This window comes from Chlorocebus sabaeus, chromosome 9 (assembly GCF_047675955.1).
Source record: "Chlorocebus sabaeus isolate Y175 chromosome 9, mChlSab1.0.hap1, whole genome shotgun sequence".
NCBI classification, from domain to species: domain Eukaryota; kingdom Metazoa; phylum Chordata; class Mammalia; order Primates; family Cercopithecidae; genus Chlorocebus; species Chlorocebus sabaeus.
Window position 1 is genome coordinate 119,907,216 of NC_132912.1, and position 19,577 is coordinate 119,926,792.

Below are 19,577 nucleotides of genomic sequence, written 5' to 3' on the forward strand. Positions count from 1 at the left end.
CCTTTGTCAACCCTCAGGCTGGTTGTGTTTAACCCTTCTGCTGCTGGATTTGATTAGGGCAGCAGGTATGTAACCCTGGCCAAGACCCTGTCTATCATGCTTGTTGGCCAAAGGGATATGGAGCTGGCATGGTGACTTCTTCATGCAGTGAAGTCTGCAAGATGCAGGGGCATCCCAGAGCTCAGATGCTTCTGGAACCCTGGCATCCAAGGTAGGGACGAGGAGGTATGGTAAGGGATGGGGGCTCCAGAAATGTGACTCCCTGAACCTTGGGCACATCTGGGCAGGGCTTTGCAGCCTGGGCCTGTCCTGTCTTGGGCTTCCCTGGAACCTCACTGTCTAGTCCTTGCTTACAGGAGACACAAAGGTGCTACGCAGCACTCCTGGACTGTCATCGATACTTCCAGGCAGCCTCGACTGGGGGAGGGAGTTGAGAGCCAAACTCCCTCCCCCAGTGTGTGGGAGGGGAGTCCTGCCATTGATATGCTCTGCCTTTAAATGTCACATCGAATGAACAGATCTTTCTTCATTATATGTGCACCTTCATCACGATTGCACAATATTCTTTGAATTTGTTGTAGCAAATTAGAGGTTCCAAGAGGCACAACACAGGAAGTTCCCAGAATGATGGAGAACAGTTCTGTGGGTCTTTTTCCAGATAGTTCTATATTTACAAAGGGTTCTGGTTAACAGAGTGATCACGAATATTTGCGTAGATACCGTTGTATACAGCTGACTTTTGAAAAATCCCCCGATGGCATGCCTATACTGAATGCACCTGATCCTGCTTCGAAAAATCCCCCGACGGCATGCCTAGACGGAATCCACCTGATCTTGCTTGGATTTTCTGGCGTTTCAGGGTATCATTAGAAATGCCCATGTTTATTGCACAGTAAAACACAGATGTGAGAGCCTCAGGTTGCCCCTAGACTGTGTGTGGTCTGGAAGTGGCCTGGCTGCTGGGTGGCCCCAAGCAAGCTACTTCATTAATAAACTGTGCTCCCTTTCTTCATTGATAAAACCATAATTGGGTAGGTTAAACCAAAGGATCTCTAGGGCTGCCTCCAGTCCAAACTTTGTCTCTGGGATTCTAGCTGTTTTAAATAAGGATGACGACGATGGTGATGATGATTATGGTTAACAACCTTTGCTGTCCTCTTGATACGCGATTTATCCTTTACTTAATGGAAGTAGAAGTTGCAGTTATCTGAGCTGTAGGTGCATGGAGTCTAACTGTGTCTGGAAATGAGAGAGGAGGCAGAAGCCACTACAAAGCCCTTCCCTCCCTTACAGGCTCCATCTGCTTTGCAAACATGGGCATCGCCATGCTGGAGCCGGCCCTGCCCATCTGGATGATGGAGACCATGTGTTCCCGAAAGTGGCAGCTGGGTAAGGACTGGGGTGGGCTCTTCTGATTCAAAAGTGTTTGTCCTCAGGGCATCCCTGCTGAGTTGCCCTTATGGGGATGATAAAGTGATTGCTTCTGTTTGACTCTTAATGGGGTCATTGCTTAGGGCAGCCTTGGGGTCTGTTTGTTCTCTGGTTTATCCATCATCCCTGAGGGGTGCAGAACTCACACAGACACATCAGATCTGGGCAGAAATGAGAGGAAAAGTACAGTTGTCATCTTCCCCTGTTTTGGAACTGGACTAACTGTACAGCCATAAAATTTATGTGAAAAGACTAACAACAAACCAATTGTTAAAAGGATTAATTCCTAAAAAGTGTTTTTAATTTCGAAAAGTAATACATGCTTATTATAACAAAATCAAAGTATGCTGATTGAGGAAGTAAAACATTTTTAAATTTCATACTCATCTTTCCCCCTCCCCCAGCCCATCCCCTGTGATATTCATTGTTAACAGTTCTGTGTCTTTTTCTAGATGGTTCTGTGTTTACCACCCTATTGCATGAAATGCCTAAAAATCCAACCAAGTAAATTTTGCCATTTACATCACTGTGTGACCTCTTGTTTTTCCTTCATGCAATTTTGTGGCTGTGTTTCCATGTCAGAACACGTAGATTTGCTTTTTAAAATTAATTAAATTTTATTTTTTTATCAAAGTTACACATGTACATAATTGTAAGTCAAAGATAAAAGAATTATAAGGAAAAACAGCTGTCTTTTTCCCACACCTCTTGATCCCCAAAGCCCTTCAGATTCCATCACCTTCAACTCTTTTAGATCTTTCTTCTGCTGATGCCATTATATCTCTTAATAATATGTGTACACCCCTGACTTTTTTTTTTTTTTTTTGAGACAGAGTCTCACTCTGTCACCCAGGCTGGAGTGCAGTGGCACGATCTCCACTCACTGCAACCTCCGTCTCCCGGGTTCAAGTGATTCTCCTGCCTCAGCCTCCCGAGTAGCTGGGATTACAGGCACCTGCCACCACACCTGGCTAATTACACCCCCTTTTAAAAATTTTTCCAATTTCTGACATTGTCCACCAGCTTCCTAATACAGTAGATGGGGATTATTTAATGCCGTTGCAGCGCCATATGAAAATATCAGACAACCAGCTCACACATTTTCCCACCTTCTGTCCTCCCCGAATAATTCGAATAATTGCATTACAGCTTCTTGTTAGACTGGCATTCAGCACTGACATTAGTGTGACTGGGTAATTATTGTTCGCAGCTGACTGAGCTATTTAGGGGACTGTGATTAATTTCCTTTCTTTTTGCAAATTTAATTTTCCTGGAGTTAGTTGTTGCCTTGTCCTTTCATTTTCTTAATGTTTTATGTAGTGTTTATGAATATATCCACCAAAGTTTCGGGCAAAGATGAAAAGTTCTCCAAATGCAGTCAAGTGTTGGCAAACCTGACCTTTCTGTGTATTGGCTCGTTTGTGGATGTCTGTCCTAGGTCTTCGGTCTAGACTTTCCTTTCCCATCACCCCAGCATCTTCTGTGCCTCTCTTCTGTTTCCCGTATTCCTTGCCCTTGACTGACTTCCTCATTATTGTAGAGCACAGCCTCCCACAGCTTCCTGAGAGTGTGCGTGGCAGGTGAAGGTCTCTGAGACCCTGCATAGTTGCAGATATTTTACCCTCATCCTACACTTGGTTGACTTTGTCTGCATGTATAATTCTTAGTTGGAAATCATTTTCCTTGGGAGTTTTCAGGCCACTGTCTGTTGTCTTCTAGTGTCCAGGGTTGCTGTGGGGGAGGCCAGTGTTGCCCTCATTCCTGAGCCTCTGTAGGATCCCGAGGGACCTTTACTTCTTCTCTACATTATAAAAGTCCGCGTTGATGAATCGCAGTGGGGTCTGTTTTCCTCCTCTGGGCTGAATACTTGCTTAATCAGCCCTTTCACTTGGGGAACCCCATGTTACAATTCCAGGGAGACTCTTCGTATTATTACTTTCATGAATCCCCCTATTTTCTCTCCTCTTTTACTCCAGTTGGCTGAATGTTAGACTCCCTACTTTTATTCTTGTAATTTCTTGTCTTTCCCCCCTTCCATTGAGTTATTCCTCTTCATCTTTTAAACTGCCTATTGAGTTTTTAAAATTGGTGCTATCATATCTTAAATTTAAAGAGCCGTTTGTGTATACCCTGAGTGTTTGGGGTTTTTTGGTGAGGTCGTTGTTATTGCAATAACACCCTCACACCACTTTCCTGTTTCAGCCTCTTTTGTTGCCCCTGGTTGCCATGCTGCCTGGGGTCCCTGAACCATTCTGGTTAATTTCTCTAGAGAAACTGTCTCCTGCCAGGGTGAAGGCTGGAGTGCTGGGGGTCCCACTGCTCTTAACACAACCTCTCCTCCTGCTTTTGTGTTGACAGCCCCTTCTCTCAGCCCCACCTTCACAGTACCTGAAGCTTCAGTTCCTTTCTGGATGTGAGGCACAAAGGCTCTTGCCTTTTTCTGGCCTCACCATGTGCAGATGGAAGATTCCAGCATTCTCTGTGGTGGCCTCTGCTCGCTTCTTCCTCGTACTGTCCCTTCTCCTCTCCCACACTGTTTGTCCTCAGGAAGGTTTGTCCGCGGGAGGAGGGTGGGCTGTGTGTCTAGAATTTTCTCTTATTTCGTTGCTAGCATTTAAATGGACTTTGGGGTGGGAGTGGAGAAAAACCTATAGATTCAATCTGCCGTGTTTAACTGGAAACGCTTTATTCTTTTTAATGGTTGCATATTGTTTTATTGTTAAAATAGAACAACATATAACTATTGAAATCCTGAGTCAGTCCCTATTATTGGGCATTTGGGCTCATTCTGTTGCCAGAAAAGGGGTCTCAATCCAGACCCCAAGATAAAGTTTTTGGAAATCACTCAGGAAGGAATTCAAGGCATGTCACAGAACACAGTAAAAGAGACAAGTTTATTAGAAACAACTCTGTTAGAGCAGGGCGTCTTCAGAAAGCACATCTGGACTTTCTGCTGTTGTAGGAGAGTGTCCTTGTACATTATCTTTAGGCTGTTTCCTTAACCTCTAAACATCTCATGACTATGGGTCATAACTGGCAAGGAATGTGCTTTGCTAGTTGTAAGATGGAGCTGAGCTTAAAATGGCGTAACTTCTGCTTCCCTAACAGTTCCAGTTTTTGCCATTAGAAACCATGTGGCAGGCTGGGTGCGGTGGCTTATGCCTGTCCCAAAGCGCTGGGATTATAGGCATGAGCCACCGCACCCAGCCCTCACTTTAATTTATTTTTACAAATTCTTTTTTTTTTTTTTTTGAGACAGAGTCTCACTTTCTCGCCCAGGCTGGAGTGCAGTAGTGCGATCTTGGTTCACTGCAACCTCCGCCTCCTGGGTTCAAGTGATTCTCGTGGCCTCAGCTTCCCCAGTAGCTAGAACTATAGGTGCGTGCCACCACACCTGGCTAATTTTTGTATTTTTAGTAGATACGGGGTTTTGCCATGTTGGCCAGGGTAGTCTCAAACTCCTGACCTCAGGTGATCCACCTGCCTTGGCCTCCCAAATTGTTGGGCATACAGGTATGAGCCACCACGCCCAGCCACAAATTCTTTATGAGTGAAATCGAGCATGTTTTCATATGTGTATTAGCCATGTGTATTTCTTTTACCATGAATTTCTTATGAATATACTCTGCCCATTTTTCTATGGAGTTATTTGTCCTTACGGATTTTATGTGTTCTTTATGTATTAAGATAATAATCTATTACCACATGTTTTATAGATATTGCCCTCATATTGTTCTATGTCTTTTGACTTTATGGATTTTTCTTGAATGGATTTTTTTTTTTTAGCCAGTCAAATATTTAAAATGCCACTAGTCAGGTTTAGCAGGCTTCCTTTTAATGTCATTGTCATATCAAGTCAAGCTCAGAAAGGCCTTTCCCATGCGAAGCTTATTTTTTTAATCGCCCATGTTTTCCCTTAATACATTTCTGATTTGTTTTTCACATTAAAATCTTGAACCTATATGGAATTTATTTTGTCCCAAGACATGTGTAGGAACCTAGTAGTTTTGTTCCCTGTATGGCCAGCCAGTTGTCCTAGGACCATTTCTGAAGTAGTGGATCTGATTCTTCCCATTCTCATCATTTTCTTAAGGACCACAAGTTCTTGGCTCTCTTTCTGGATTCCCTCTTTCATCCCATTGATTCATTTGCCATTCCTGTTTAGTTACTGTAGCTTTAGAATGTGGTTGCATATCTGGAGGGCTAGTCCTCCCCCACACACCTTTTTCTTTAAGAATTTATTGACGGTCCTTCCTAGAGATTTATGTTCTTTTTATAGTTCTTTCAAGGTACGTGTGGATAGCTTCAGATGGAGACTCTCAGTTCTGAATCAAGCAGACATTTTCAGTGTCCCCAACCCTTCTTCAGGTGACCTTACTCTCACAGGCATCCAGCCCTGGGGAAGGGTGGTGTCTTGCCAGAAGCTGCCCCCTGGCTTAGACTTTCCCTGTTCTGCCTGCCTCCCTGCAGTTGACCTGGCCTGAGTACCAGTGTCTTTGGGTTCTACATTGAGTTGCTATGCTGTTTCATTGAACAATACCTAAAAAGTTCCAAATGGCCGGGGGAGAGGGGGTGAGGATGCAGAGAAACTGCTAATGGGGTGTGAGGTTTCTTTGTGGGATGGTGACAATGTTCTGTAATCAGATGGTGATGATGGTTGCACAACTCTGTGAATACACTAAACATCACTGAACCGTGCACTGTCAAAAGTTGAATTTTCCTTTTTTTTTTTTTTTTTGAGATGGAGTCTCAGTCTGTTGCCCAGGCTGGAGTGCAGTGGCACGATCTCAGCTCACTGCAACCTCTGCTGCCCGGGTTCAAGCAATTCTCCTGCCTCAGCCTCCCGAGTAGCTGGGATTACAGGTGCCTGCCAGTGCACCCAGCTAATTTTGTGTTTGTAGTAGAGACGGGGTTTCACCATCTTGGCCAGGCTGGTCTTGAACTCCTGACTTCATGATCCACTCGCCTCGGCCTCCCAAAGTGCTGGGATTATAGGGGTGAGCCACTGCATCCAGCCCAAATGGTGAATTTTTAAACCATGTGAATTGTGTCGTAAAACAAAACCCAAACCAAGCCTGACATCAGAAGAGGTATTCAGTGAAGGAGGAAGGATTCTTGGAACTAAACAAGAATGTTTCTTAGGCAGAAAATTTAGCTCTGAACTCCCTAGCAGCCAAGATAAAAGAGGAAGCCCAAAGACCTTCAGAGCTCCTAAAGAAGGCCTGCCGCTCAGCAGGAGGGGTGGACTTGGATCTGACACCGAGTCAGCAAATAGCAGATGAGAAGACACCCTCCGGCCTTGTTGCTCATACCCACGGCTGACGCTGGAGAGACCGTTTCCCAGCTTTTCTTCCCTCTGGTCCTTGACGTGATATGGGTCTCTCAGTGTTTTCAGGAGGTGCCCGCTGTCCAGGTGGGGTGTGCGCTGCTGAGTTGAGCTGCTGTGTTGACTTTGCATGCACTCTTGAGCTGAGAAGCTCTTATTTGTTCATTTATTTTTAGAGATAGGGTCTCGTCCTGTCGCCCAGGCTGGAGTGCACTGATGTAATCATGGCTCACTGTAGCCTCGACCTCCTGGGCTCAAGCTGTCCTCCTGCCTCAGCCTCCCAAAGTGTGGGGATTACAGGTGTGAACTGGGTCTCTCAGTCACCTAGCTGAATTCTCATCCTCTTTGAATGTGTCCTGGCCATGTGCAGGACACTTAAGATGTTTTGTGCTCATCGTCTTCAGACAAAGCCTGAGGCTCTCTTTATAAAATCTTTAAAGTCAGCCAGAAGCTGTGGGCCATCAGGGCCAGATAGCAGAGTGCAGGCTGCCTGGATCTCATCAGATTGCTGTGTGGGGCTTATCACCAGTGCCAGACATCCACTCAACCAGCTTGCTGCACATTTCCACCACCGAGGTTCCTCCTTTCACTGGCCCCAGAGATAGACATGTCTGTCTTCAAAAGAATCGGGTTTCTCTACCTGCCTCCTGTGTCAGCACCAGCAGGAGGGAAATACCCCGCCTTCCCTAGGTCTCTGTAGCTTTCATCTCATGGCTCCCTGAGCCTGGGGATGGGGTACTGTGAGCGACGCAGTGCAGAGGACCCAGTGCTGAGGGCGGGGAGCTGCCCCTGCAGCCCAGCCTCTGGTGTTCAGGAATCTTCTGTGAGCCCACTCCAGTCCAGGGTGAAAGGGAGGCTGTTCTGCCTTTATGCTTCCCCTCACTGTTTCTGGAGAAAAACTATGATATTTGAAGTCAGGGCAAACAATCTGATTAGCTGCACGGGTGACGCAGGATTGCTCTTGCTGAAGGTATTGTTTTTGGCCACATTTTTAGGGGCGGTAAAGATGGCAGCCCACCCATCTTCCATGTGGCTCCCTTGCCAGCCTGCCCCCCCCAGTTCCTCATCTGCCGCTTGAGGGGAAGCCCTGGGCTTGAGTGGGTGGAGAAAGAATAATTTCATGGTGTTTTCTCTATACCTGAGTTCTAGGTCAGATGGCCTCTCTGGACACCTTGAGACTTAGGGACTTAGAGTTCGGGGTGAGGCCTACAAGCCCCCAGAGGGAAGCTGAGGCCCTGGGCACAGGCCTCAGACAAGGATGGAGCCATACTCTTGTCTTCTGGTTCTTCCAGCCCCTTTGTCTTTAGTGAGCTGTGGGGATGTGAAGTGGGATGGAGGGTAGGAAACAGGTCTGTACCAGAAGACAAGAGGGAATGCCAGCCTTTGGTGGCTGTGGGATGCGACGACTCAGGATCCTCCTAAGCCTGCCATAGGACAGGGAAGACCATTGCCCCTATTCTGGTTCTAGGCCGAGCCCTTGGCCTTCATTCAGGGAAGGGTCATCTGGAGCTTGGAGGAAACCCAAGGACTCATTTTCACCTTCGCTTCCGGGGCTGGACGGCCAGTTCAGCTCCCCGCAGGCTTCGTGATGACCAGAGCCTCTCCCTCACTGGCTGGCCAAGGCCGTGGCTGAAGCCAGGTTGTACCAGAATCACAAGGGGTGATAGAAGCTCTCCCTTCGGTGAACTTTCTGGTGTGAGCAGAGATATGCGAAGAGCATTGCCCCGCAGAAGGGAGGGTTCCTGCCATGGCCCAGGGCACTGTTGCAGGCCAGTCCCAGCCAACACTTTTCTCACTGAGTCGGGAGAAGCCCTAGAAAGAATTCTTGCTCAGACTGGGTGCATGGATCATGCCTGTAATCCTAGCACTTTGGGAGGCTGAGGCAGGTGGATCACTTGAGCCCAAGAAGCGGAGGTCGCGGTGAACCAAGATCGTGCCATTGCACTCCAGCCTAGGCAACAGAGCCACTGACATTCAGCCTCCATTGAGACTCCATTTTAAAAAACAAACAGGATCTTCCAGTACTGGAACTGCAGTCCCTCAGGGGAGTGAATAGCCACAGAGAGTGGCGTCTGCCTTCTAGATGGAGTCTGGGCCTTCTGGGTCGCCACAGACCTCTCTTCCCTCCATTTTTCATTTTCTTTCTCTGACACTGAGGCTGAATGTCAGTGGCTGTTTATCATGGTATCTGCACTGTTATTTTTGCTTGCAATTTGCTTGTTTTATTCATTTATACCTACCTGGCCCTCAGGGATTCTTATCATGAGACAAAGGTTGTCATGATATCTTACTATCCGGACTAACAGTCTCTAGAGCTGGTAGGAAGTACTACGACACAGCTTTTGAGGCCAGGTTTAAATACCATCTGCTCTGCGGAGCTTGGCCAGACGCAGTTCCAGGTCCCCAGAGTATGGCACCTGGGTTTTTGTTATGTGCCTCACTTGGCCAGGTCACAGTTTAAACGTCATCTGCTTCTTTCCTTCAAAACACTTGCATCAGGACGAGAATCACGTTGTCATTGTCTTTGCTGCAGGCCAGTGCTGTGCTGGGCACATGGCTGTCAGTAAATGTTTGCTCAATCAGATTACACTGAACAATTATTTGACCACCATATATTGCTAAACATGACAGAAATAATTCCCTGGAAAATGAAATGAGATTGCTCTTTATTAGTGTTTCCCAGAACCCCCATGTCTAGAATGATCTGGTTTTGGATTTAGCTCATGGAGCCGTTTATTTGGAAGTCCCTGCTGTGTTGGAAGACTCAGCCTGTTTCTGGGTTTGATGGTAGACAGTCGTGCTTTATCCTAAAGAGACAAGATCACACTTGCCCATGAGTGTGTGGCCAGCTGCTGGGATGAGAAGGACCTCCAGGCCCCATGCATTTTGAGTGTAGCAGACACTCCGTCATCTGATATCTACCTGCATGTCTCACTTATGCAGTCCTCTGACTGAGAGCAAAGTAAGTTTTACTATGTGTGAGCAAGGCTTGGAATCAAGTCTAGTATATCTGATTTCAAGGAAAAAATACTAAAATCACTAGGAGTTTGAAAAGCAGTCTCTCATAAAGAGATTGTCCTGTGGTTCTAATAATGGATGAGGATCAGACAGAGCTGATGTGGACAATTCTCCTGGTAGCCAAGCTGGGTCTGATATGGCTAGAACTTTCTGTTCAATGCGGAGGAGATGTTCAAGGCCACTGCTGCCACCACCAGCAGGAAATCACCCTGGGCACATCAGAACCTGGGGGATGCAGGTGCCCTCTATGGGGAGAGCATTAAAACTTGGATAGGAGGCCAGGCGTGGAGGCTCATGCCTGTAATCCCAGCACTTTGGGAGGCTGAGGCCGGTGGATCACCTGAGGTCAGGAGTTTGAGACCAGCCTGGCCAACATGTTGAAACTCAGTCTCTTCTAAAAATACAAAAATTAACCAGGCATGGTGGTGCATACCTCTCATCCCACCTACTTGGGAGGCTGAGGCAGGAGAATCACTTGAACCTGGGAGGCAGAGGTTGCCAAGATCGTGCCACTACACTCTAGCCTGGGCGACAGAGCGAGACTCCATCTCAAAAAAAAAAAAAAAAAAAAAAGGTCTGACTTAACCACAAAAAATGACCAGGTAGACATTTATGTTTCTGACATAGAAAAATGTTTGTAAAGCTAAGTGAAACAAGCAGGATAGAGTATAATCCCTTTTTTTAAAAAAATCAAAACACACATAAATATGTTTGTATATGTAAATAAACTTACAGGGGAAAATGACTGTGGTGATTAGCTGAGTAATGGATGGGGTTTGGGGTAATTTTAACTTTTTTCTTTTTGATTATCTCATGGTTCCCTAATTCTTTCAATAACTGCGTCTTACTTCTGTGGGATGAAATCACACATAAGGTTGCAGGTGCTGAGCTCCCAGGCAGGAGCTGTTCGTATCAGCCCACGTGTGAAGCCCACCACCAGCCAGAGATGGAGGCGAGATGAAGGAGTTGATAGAGAAAGGACTTTCATTTCTGGAGTGTCTCAGCAGCTTTGTGTGGAGGAGAAGCCACGTGGATCGAGACCGGATCCGGCAGGCGCCGGATATTAGCTGCTGGGGTGTGGGCCCCGGAGCTTCATTTCATCTGCTCTAATCAACGTTGTGGTGTCTACAGTTATTAGTTTTTCTAACATATGACTGATACCAGCACTGATAAGCTCTTCTTTTCATAAATTTACAGGCGTTGCTTTCTTGCCAGCTAGTATCTCTTATCTCATTGGAACCAATATTTTTGGGATACTTGCACACAAAATGGGGAGGTAAGATGATATGAAAACAACACTCATTCTGTTATAATAATGTAGTTCTTTCCAAAAATTCTAAGTTGTTTCTGCCTTCGCTGTTACAAGTAATTGTTTTGATTTCCACTGAAAATTTGGACTGGAAAAAAATCAAATGATCATTTCTTAATGGTGCTTTTTCTTTTGATAGGTGGCTTTGTGCTCTTCTAGGAATGATAATTGTGGGAGTCAGCATTTTATGTGTGAGTAAAAGATGGCATTCGACAAGTAGGAACGATCCTTGAATAAAACTTGGGCTTTGGGCAAGAATCACCAAGAAACATTTTACGTTTGAGTTTGTTGATATTTTATTACAGCTTTCATTTTATTCTAATTTTTTATCATCTTAAAAATGTTTGGACAAGACTTTCCAAGGAGTGTATTTTCATTTTATGTCAGAAATTATTTAAAATGTTTTATTTCACGCTTTATGTTTAACTTTCCCCTGCATCATCTTCAGCTTGACAGTGTCTTAAACACTTCAGGACAACCAACCTGAAACAATAGCAAAAAAAGATGTTTTTCTAGAATAAAATCTCTTCCACCAATAGCCAATAGCCGTCCCTCATGAGGCCTACTTGTTCTTGTCAAAACTTGAGGGTGGAGTGGGCTGATCATTCACATATACTGGTGACAAGTTTTTCCTGGTGGCCATAAAACTTGTCTCAAGCTTTGACTTTTAAAGATTTGGAGCGTCCGGTTCTTCACAAACCCCACCCCTCTTCCTCCTCTTTTCTTCAGAAGGGAACAGGCGTACCATGCCCAGAGAAAAAACAAGTTCAGGGCTTTCCGAGATGATTTAGAGTTGGAACTCTTGTTATTTTAGCGTAACATTTATTTTCTCTTACAGATTCCATTTGCGAAAAACATTTATGGACTCATAGCTCCGAACTTTGGAGTTGGTTTTGCAATTGGTAAGTCACACGAGCCTTGTGCCTACATTGGAAACCGCTTTTCCACTGGGAAGGGCTCTTCTTCCTCTGGTAGACTGTAGTTTCTCAACCTAAATTTCTGGAATCTTGGAAGGAAGGCTGCAGGCAGCTTAGCTAAATTACAGCCTGTCGATTCTCCGTGTAAAGACATCTGCTTCTATGCATTGGTCGTTTATTTCCTGAAAACCAGTATTCTTTAAAAGCTGATATTACAGAAGGAAACTGATGCTCCACTGCTGGGGCTGGGAAAACAAGTGAATCCCTTGCACAGAGCTCATATGTGTGGACTCCTCCCTATGAGCAGGTCTTCTCATGAGACTGGGGGCAAAGGCTTCACATATATGTTTTGAAGAGGTTTTAGTACAGACAAAGCAGACTAATGTGTTGATGACCACCTGTGCTGCAGGAATTTCCATAGGCAAGGAGATGGGCTTTTGTAATGTTAAGAAGATAATATGTTAGGAAAAACCTTGTCACTATTTTGAGTGAATGGTATACTTTTATCTCTTATTTATAATATACCAATTGATCATGATAAAAGTAAGTGCTCAGTCCACCCCTGTAGAGGCAGGAACGTAACCTTTGAGTGGGTACAGTAGCACAGCACAGCTTTCACTGAGGACAGATGGTAGAAGGCTGCCGAGGCTGGGGTAGAACCCAGTATGGTATTCCAGGTCCTTCTCAGGTGACTGTTTGCCTGTCCTCTACCTTGCCTCCCCTTGTCCTCCACTGTCTGGATGGCCCATCTTTTTGGGGAGGGTGCCCAGTCCTCTGGCAGCTCCCCTTGCCATTCTGCAGGCCTGGCAGAATGGGCCCCTGGCCTGTGTCTTTTGGTGCTTTCCTGCTTTGCTGTTTTCTGGTTCACTTGTCCCTCGCCACTAAGCACACCTGCATGCCTGACCCACCTCCTGCTGGTCACACCTGGGCCACACGCTTAGACTATGAGTGTTTCTAAGGTGGAGAATAATAGGGGGGACCAGAACGCCCCAGAAGTCCAAGGAGTCTGAGAGATCATCTGGCACTGATCAGAAGTTATGTGTGTGTATGTGTGTTTATGTGGGGGTGTATGTGTGTATGTGTGTGTGTATGCATGTGTGTCTGTGTCTGTGTTGTATGAGTGTGTATGTGTGTGTTGTGTGTGTATGAGTGTGTGAACTGAAAGAAGTTAGCTAAAACACATATACATACACACACATACACACATATAACACACACATACACATTCATACACACACACACCACACACACTGACAGTCATACACACACACATACACCCCCACATGAACATACACATACACACAAATATACATGCACACATATGCATACATACACACATACACATACACCCACCCACATACATATACACACACACCTACACACATATATACACATACACAGACATACACAAATACAAGTACATACACACATACATACATACACATACATACACAGATACATATATACACATAAACACATACACATAAACATGCAAAAACACACACACACATACATACACACATACATATATACATATACATACATACACATAAATACACACACACACACACACACATATATACACAGACATATACCCCAGCAACAACCATGACCAGCATTAGAATCTCATCTCTTGAATAGTGGGGAGCAGCTAGTGTAAAGAGGGTGTGTGTTCAGAGTTCCTGGCTCAGACTCCCCGGGCTCAGTGAGTGTGGTCAAGCCTCGCCTGTCTGAATATTGGTTTCCTCATCTGTAAAATGGGGATGCTCATGATTGGCTGCTGTGAGCCAGTGTCTGTGAACACACTGGCAGGGACTCAGAGGTTGGTGCCCTCCCCTCCACATGTGTCAGTGGCAGGCAGATGAGGAAAATTTCTTTCATCGAAATGGTGCTTGCGGCTTCCTAAAATGTACAAGTGCTGGGGATATGGGTGAACAAAACCAACAGAAGAGTTGGGCATTTAGCAAAGAATTGAAGAATGAATGACAATTGAGATGACGCTGTGAGAGAACATCTGTGTGCGAGGGGAACCTGACCTCCTCTGGGGGGTCAGAAAAGGCTTCCTTTGTTCTTTCTACTCAAAGATTAGTATCACCCCAAGACTTGCAGGTGGTGATAACAGAAGGGGAAGAGCTGGCAGGGTTGTGAGTTTAAGGCACAGTCCCTGATATTCAGCCCATTTTGGGTTTACATCTGTTTGCTATACACTGTGTTCCCTGACTGTCCTCAGGAATGGTGGATTCGTCAATGATGCCCATCATGGGCTACCTCGTCGACCTGCGGCACGTGTCCGTCTATGGGAGTGTGTATGCCATTGCAGATGTGGCATTTTGTATGGGGTATGCTATAGGTAAGGACATTGACTTTTCATAACAACCTTTTCCCTCAATACACAATGGATAATGTCTACTAAAATTATTTCAATCTTTGCATCTTTCAGTCTACAAGACATTTGGAAAGAACTTTATCTAATTCTCTGTTTTTTGAAAGGTCCTTCTGCTGGTGGTGCTATTGCAAAGGCAATTGGATTTCCGTGGCTCATGACAATTATTGGGATCATTGATATTCTTTTTGCCCCTCTCTGCTTTTTTCTTCGAAGTCCACCTGCCAAAGAAGAAAAAATGGTAAGAAAAATTTAGGATGCAGTGAGCATTTCTTGGTAATTTTAGCATGGCTTTCCTGATAGCTTCCTTGTGGTTTCATTCTAAAGCCTCCAAACAAAAATGGTGAGAATTCCTTTTTAGTTTGTATCACATAGAGCAGTTACTTCTTTTATTTTGTTATTACTGTGAGAGTTATTTCTTTCAAGCTTATGTTTATAAACTGGGAGAATGAAATTATTTTTGTACATAGATGAGCATCAGTGTTGCTCTTTTGTTGACCAAGCATAAACCTAGAATCATTCAATTTGATTTTCTATGGTTCTTGAACATCTTGGACACAATCTTTCTGCCTCCTGTACTTATGCCCAAGGTTAGCCATTTGTGGTGCTGTTGCTTTTCTCATAACCTTTACAGCATTCAGTAATAGTTGCTGTCTTGTCTTTACTGTAGGTAGGATTTTGAAGATGATTTTATGATTTTTATGGAAAAATCATTGTGTGTGCACTTTGGGGTATATGTGAACATATAGAACCATTTAGTTTATAACTTTATGACCAAAATTACAGCCATAGGCAAGATGTAGAGTATAAAGCATCCCTCTTTTGAAAAAGTTCAAATTAATTGGTTCAAAATTTGAATTTTGAAATGAGTCATTTTAACCTTTCTAAGGTATTTACCTTACCCAGCAAGGAGAAGCTCAGTGTTTCTGATCATCTTTCTTATCTGGCTTTGCCAGTTTTTAAAACAGCAAATGCTGATAGGTACTTGTCCAGGGGAAAGGAGAGTGTCTTGGATTAAGGATGAATGAGGTGAACAAGAGGACATGCATTTTTGTGTTTGTGAATAGATGTGAGGTTTGTTTGTAATGTTCTCTTGGAAGTACATCAGAAGGTCTTTCTGACAGTGGAACTGAATGCATCTTAATGCTTTGGCATTTCCTGAACTGCCCTTTGATGGTTTTCCCCAAAAGGAGATTTAAAGACAAACCTTAAAATAAGGTTATGTGCAGCCTGTGTTTGTCTTGGGTGTTTTTTTACATTCATTAATTCATTCCACATATTTTAAAATATATCAAGCACTGGGCACTGGCCTTGTGCCCTTTATTTTAAATAGGATTTAACTAGACACTTTTGAGTAATGCATGGCCCATCTGACTCATGGAAAAGGTATGGAAGGTGCTGTGGAAATAACTCAGGAGCCATCCCCTTGTCCTTCCTTCCGCTTGCTTAAATGCTTTCCCAGCTCTGAAAGCCACATCACTTTCTCAGACCTGTCTTAGAAGACACCTGCTTTCCAGCTTGGGTGTGTAAATTCCAGATGCATCTTTGCTTGGCTGACCCTAGCAATACCTTGCTCAAATGGAGTCAGAAAATTCTCAGCACAACTGCAAACTGCCATTCTGTTGCCACGATATCAGTTTAAGGTTGAATGGAGGTTACGCTCAATGTTTTTGACCAAAAAAAAGTAGATATGTGTGTATACGTGTATGTGCGCACGTGTATAAAATCACCTACAAATCCTCCTGTAGCCCAGGAGACTGAAGACTCCTGGGAGATAGTTAGGGCTAGCGTGGACCTGGGAGCCAAACTGGCCCCACCATGTAGAGGCTTATGAGTCTTGGTTTCCTTCTCTGTTGCATGGAAAAATGATAATGTCTACCTCATAGGATTGTGAGGATTAAATGGAAGAATCCCAACAGAGTGATTGGCCCTGTGGCTCAAAAAATGTGTTCCTATTTCCAATATCACCCAACTCTTTCCTGCTTATCTAACTCTCTGGCTTCCCCTGTCAGTCCAGCAATACCTGAATTTTCTCCCTTTTTCCTCCTCTGTGATGTGAGAGTTTCCTTTTGCTATACAGACCCCAAAACAGATGAATGGGCTCCCTTTGCCAAGCCGGCCAACATCAGTGGCTGTTGTGATGTCAGTTTGCGAATAGCAGCCTGATGGCTTATCTGTGGCCGTGGGAAATGAATGAGGTCAGAGGACGAGCAGGGAAGGTGCTTGCCCAGCCACTGTGTTCTGCAGAAGGACTAGCAGAAGGCGGGCCTCAATACCCCTCCTCTTTCCCAATTTAAACAAATACTTTAGTTCATTTTTTTAAAAAAAATGCTGAAGGAAGTGGAAGAGACGGTCCTGAAAGGCAAAACAGTAAGAATTATAGGTTTCCAGAAAGCCACTTTCATTGCAAGATGTTACAATCCTTAATAAGCACCTAGCAAGATAAATCATTAAAAACTTGAGAAGGCGTGCATCTCGCTGCCCATCAATGATGCCCATAATTGAAGGCATCACGTCGGATGCCATTCGACTGGCCTAATGGTGACATTTGAGAGTGGTGACTAGCAGCTGCTGCCTACTCATTGTGTAAGCAGAGCAGGAAGCCAGCGGTGGCGGCCGACAACACCTAATGATAAGGGGGCATGCAGGCAGGACAGCAGTGTGTGAGGGAGGAGGAAGAATCAATGACCATGCAGTTGAGAAACCCCAGAGCAGACAAGTGCTGGCGTTCAGGATGAGCAGTTGCCAAATGCTGGGGGATGTGAGGGCCAGAAGGCATATGACCCTTAGCAAATCATTCTTCCATTAGACAGCATCCTTATAACAAGGTGTTTGGACTTAAGCTGTTTTATATTGTAAGGTATAATGCTGTTTTAATGGATCGCCAGGGATAGAATCAGGAACTAGTTTATGAGCATGTGAGTTTGTCTTCCATTTGGTTTACTGGATTTCCATTGTTTATAATCAGCATTATCAGTATAGGTGGAGAAAAAAACCTGTTACTCAAGTCCCTCTGCATACAGGAAATATCAACATCACCATTTGAGGAAAATTGTGTTATAAGACAGTTACATGGTAGCGCTTCACTCTCAAAGTTCCCAGTTGAGAAGAGCTGTATTGTGGATTTTTTTTTTTCCAGGTTGAAGAATTATTTTTAAAGACAAGGCACGCTTCTTAATTTTACTCTTGAAGTTTCTAATTGTTGCCAAGACAAGAAATTAGGTGGTTTGAGGATTGCAGCTTTCTTTTCCTGGATGGCTCTGATAGTTGTTCCATAAAGCCCTTCCAGCAACAGCTCTGTTTTCTGGATGCCATGGGTGGGGCAAGGATGGGGTAGCCGGAGGCTGCTGAGATAGACCACATTCTGCATATTATAAGTTGTTTATGGAATTTGCCCCTTTGCAGGCATTTAAATAGTGGGTGCAAAACCATCATTGCTTTTCTAGTTATGTTAAAGAGAATAAAACTTGCCTACTCAGAGGGCCTGGTACCTATCAAAATCTCAAAGACTGGCACTCTTATCTTTTAATAGCTTTTATGGGTTCACTACCCCAGCTTTGTATTTATATTACTTTTACTTTTTATTTGGTCCACCATGTTTGTTTGTTTGTTTGTTTTTACCACTTAGGAGATCCTAATTCATGAAAGGGGCATTTGGAGGGGCTGGGGCTCACCTCTCAGTAAGTGGGCTTTGCTCTGAATTCAAATGCCAATCCCCTCCTATTGATTTTCTCTTCGGTTGCGAGTCAAACACACCTTCCTCACCACAGCAGTGTGTGGAGAGCAGGTTTAATTTACCTGCCTGCATTGTGTCCACCCTGCTTGTTCCCCGGGCACCTGACTGACCCGCTTGATGCTGTTCATGCCTTTCTTCATGGCACTTTTGAAACATTACGTGCCACCTGGCTTATTTAATTGTGTATTTCTTTAAAAAAGTACAATTATTGCACAATAAATCTTTCAAGAGAGGTTTGGAAGCCAGCGAGCTAGGTTTTAAAGGCTACAGAACGTTTAAAGGAAGAAAACTTTACCTGAAACAGGCTGTTAATAAATATGGTTTGGGTGAATTGACAAATGCTGGTCAGTTAAGCCTGCATGATGCCAAATAATCGGTCTGACTGAACTGCTTTTCCTGCAGTGCAGTTTTTTGGTTGTGTTCATATCATGTGCCCAGTCCTAGGTTCTGGGGTCCTTAAAATGACATATTCATACATTCAGGTCTAATGTGGATGAGCCAAGAGATGGAAGGCAATTAGGAATAAGGTAGTGATGACCGTTCTTTATAAGGTGACCTGCCTGCCTGGGGGCCATGCAAGGATCGAGGCCCCATGCCCTGCATTCCAGTTGGGTGTCCCAACTGGTATCTCACGGTGCCTCCTCAGCAGACGTCTGTGGTGGCCAGGGTGGCTTGCTTAGTGTCCTGCTTGGTAAATAACTCGTTTTACTCATTGTCACCTCCCTTGCTGTCCAAATCTTTTCCATCTTTCAAAGTTTACCTCAACTCCCGCCTCTACAGGATAGCTTTCCCTGGGCACTGAACCAGAAGTGAGCACTCCACCCGGGACCCTGGAGTCCCTGTTCTTGCCCGTGCAGGGAGGTAACTAAGATGCTGGGATAGGACCTTAAGGGCACTGACATGCAACACCTAATAGGTGTCCCATCAGCTGTTGTCAGCCAGATGACAGTGCTATAGTCTTAGATAATGCCATGTAACTAGGGCAGTGTTTCTCAGTTTGTTGACACCATTGTCACGAGAGGACCATTGTCAAATTTCATGTTTTAACCTGCTCCATCTCTCCACCCCTACATTTCCTCGAGAATCATTAATCTTGGGGTGATGAGACATCTATTGTTAGGGGGGTTAAACCTTTGTGTTACGTGGGGAGAACAGTCCTGGTGTACCAAGTCTAATGCCGCCATTATTTTAAAAATTGAGCTCTTTATTGAATACAAGTATCAATTCATTTGGCAAGCAGCATAAAAAGAAACAGTTAAGTTAGAAGCTGACAGGTTGAGCTGGCAGCCTAACTTAGAGGGTCAAGGAAGTCCTTATCTTCACATGTTACACAGATCACTGGAGAATGTCTTGGGAAATGATCAATGGGTTAAGCACTGAGTGGAGTCTTATCTGGGGACAAGAGCTGGGAGTAATAGCTAACAGACAAGATGGGTTGCAATAGGCCAACATCAGAT

The 19,577-nt window shown here is 44.6% G+C and overlaps 1 protein-coding gene across 1 annotated transcript in view; it reads left to right on the forward strand.

Moving 5' to 3' along the window:
* Positions 1 to 19,577, forward strand: part of SLC18A2 (solute carrier family 18 member A2) — a 41,019-nt gene that overhangs the window by 15,467 nt on the left and 5,975 nt on the right. The window contains exons 10-15 of the mRNA XM_007964222.3: positions 1,294 to 1,389; positions 10,973 to 11,051; positions 11,224 to 11,275; positions 11,923 to 11,986; positions 14,232 to 14,351; positions 14,492 to 14,625. Of these exons, the coding sequence (XP_007962413.3) occupies positions 1,294 to 1,389; positions 10,973 to 11,051; positions 11,224 to 11,275; positions 11,923 to 11,986; positions 14,232 to 14,351; positions 14,492 to 14,625 (545 nt within the window). The remainder of the gene's footprint in view (positions 1 to 1,293; positions 1,390 to 10,972; positions 11,052 to 11,223; positions 11,276 to 11,922; positions 11,987 to 14,231; positions 14,352 to 14,491; positions 14,626 to 19,577) is intronic.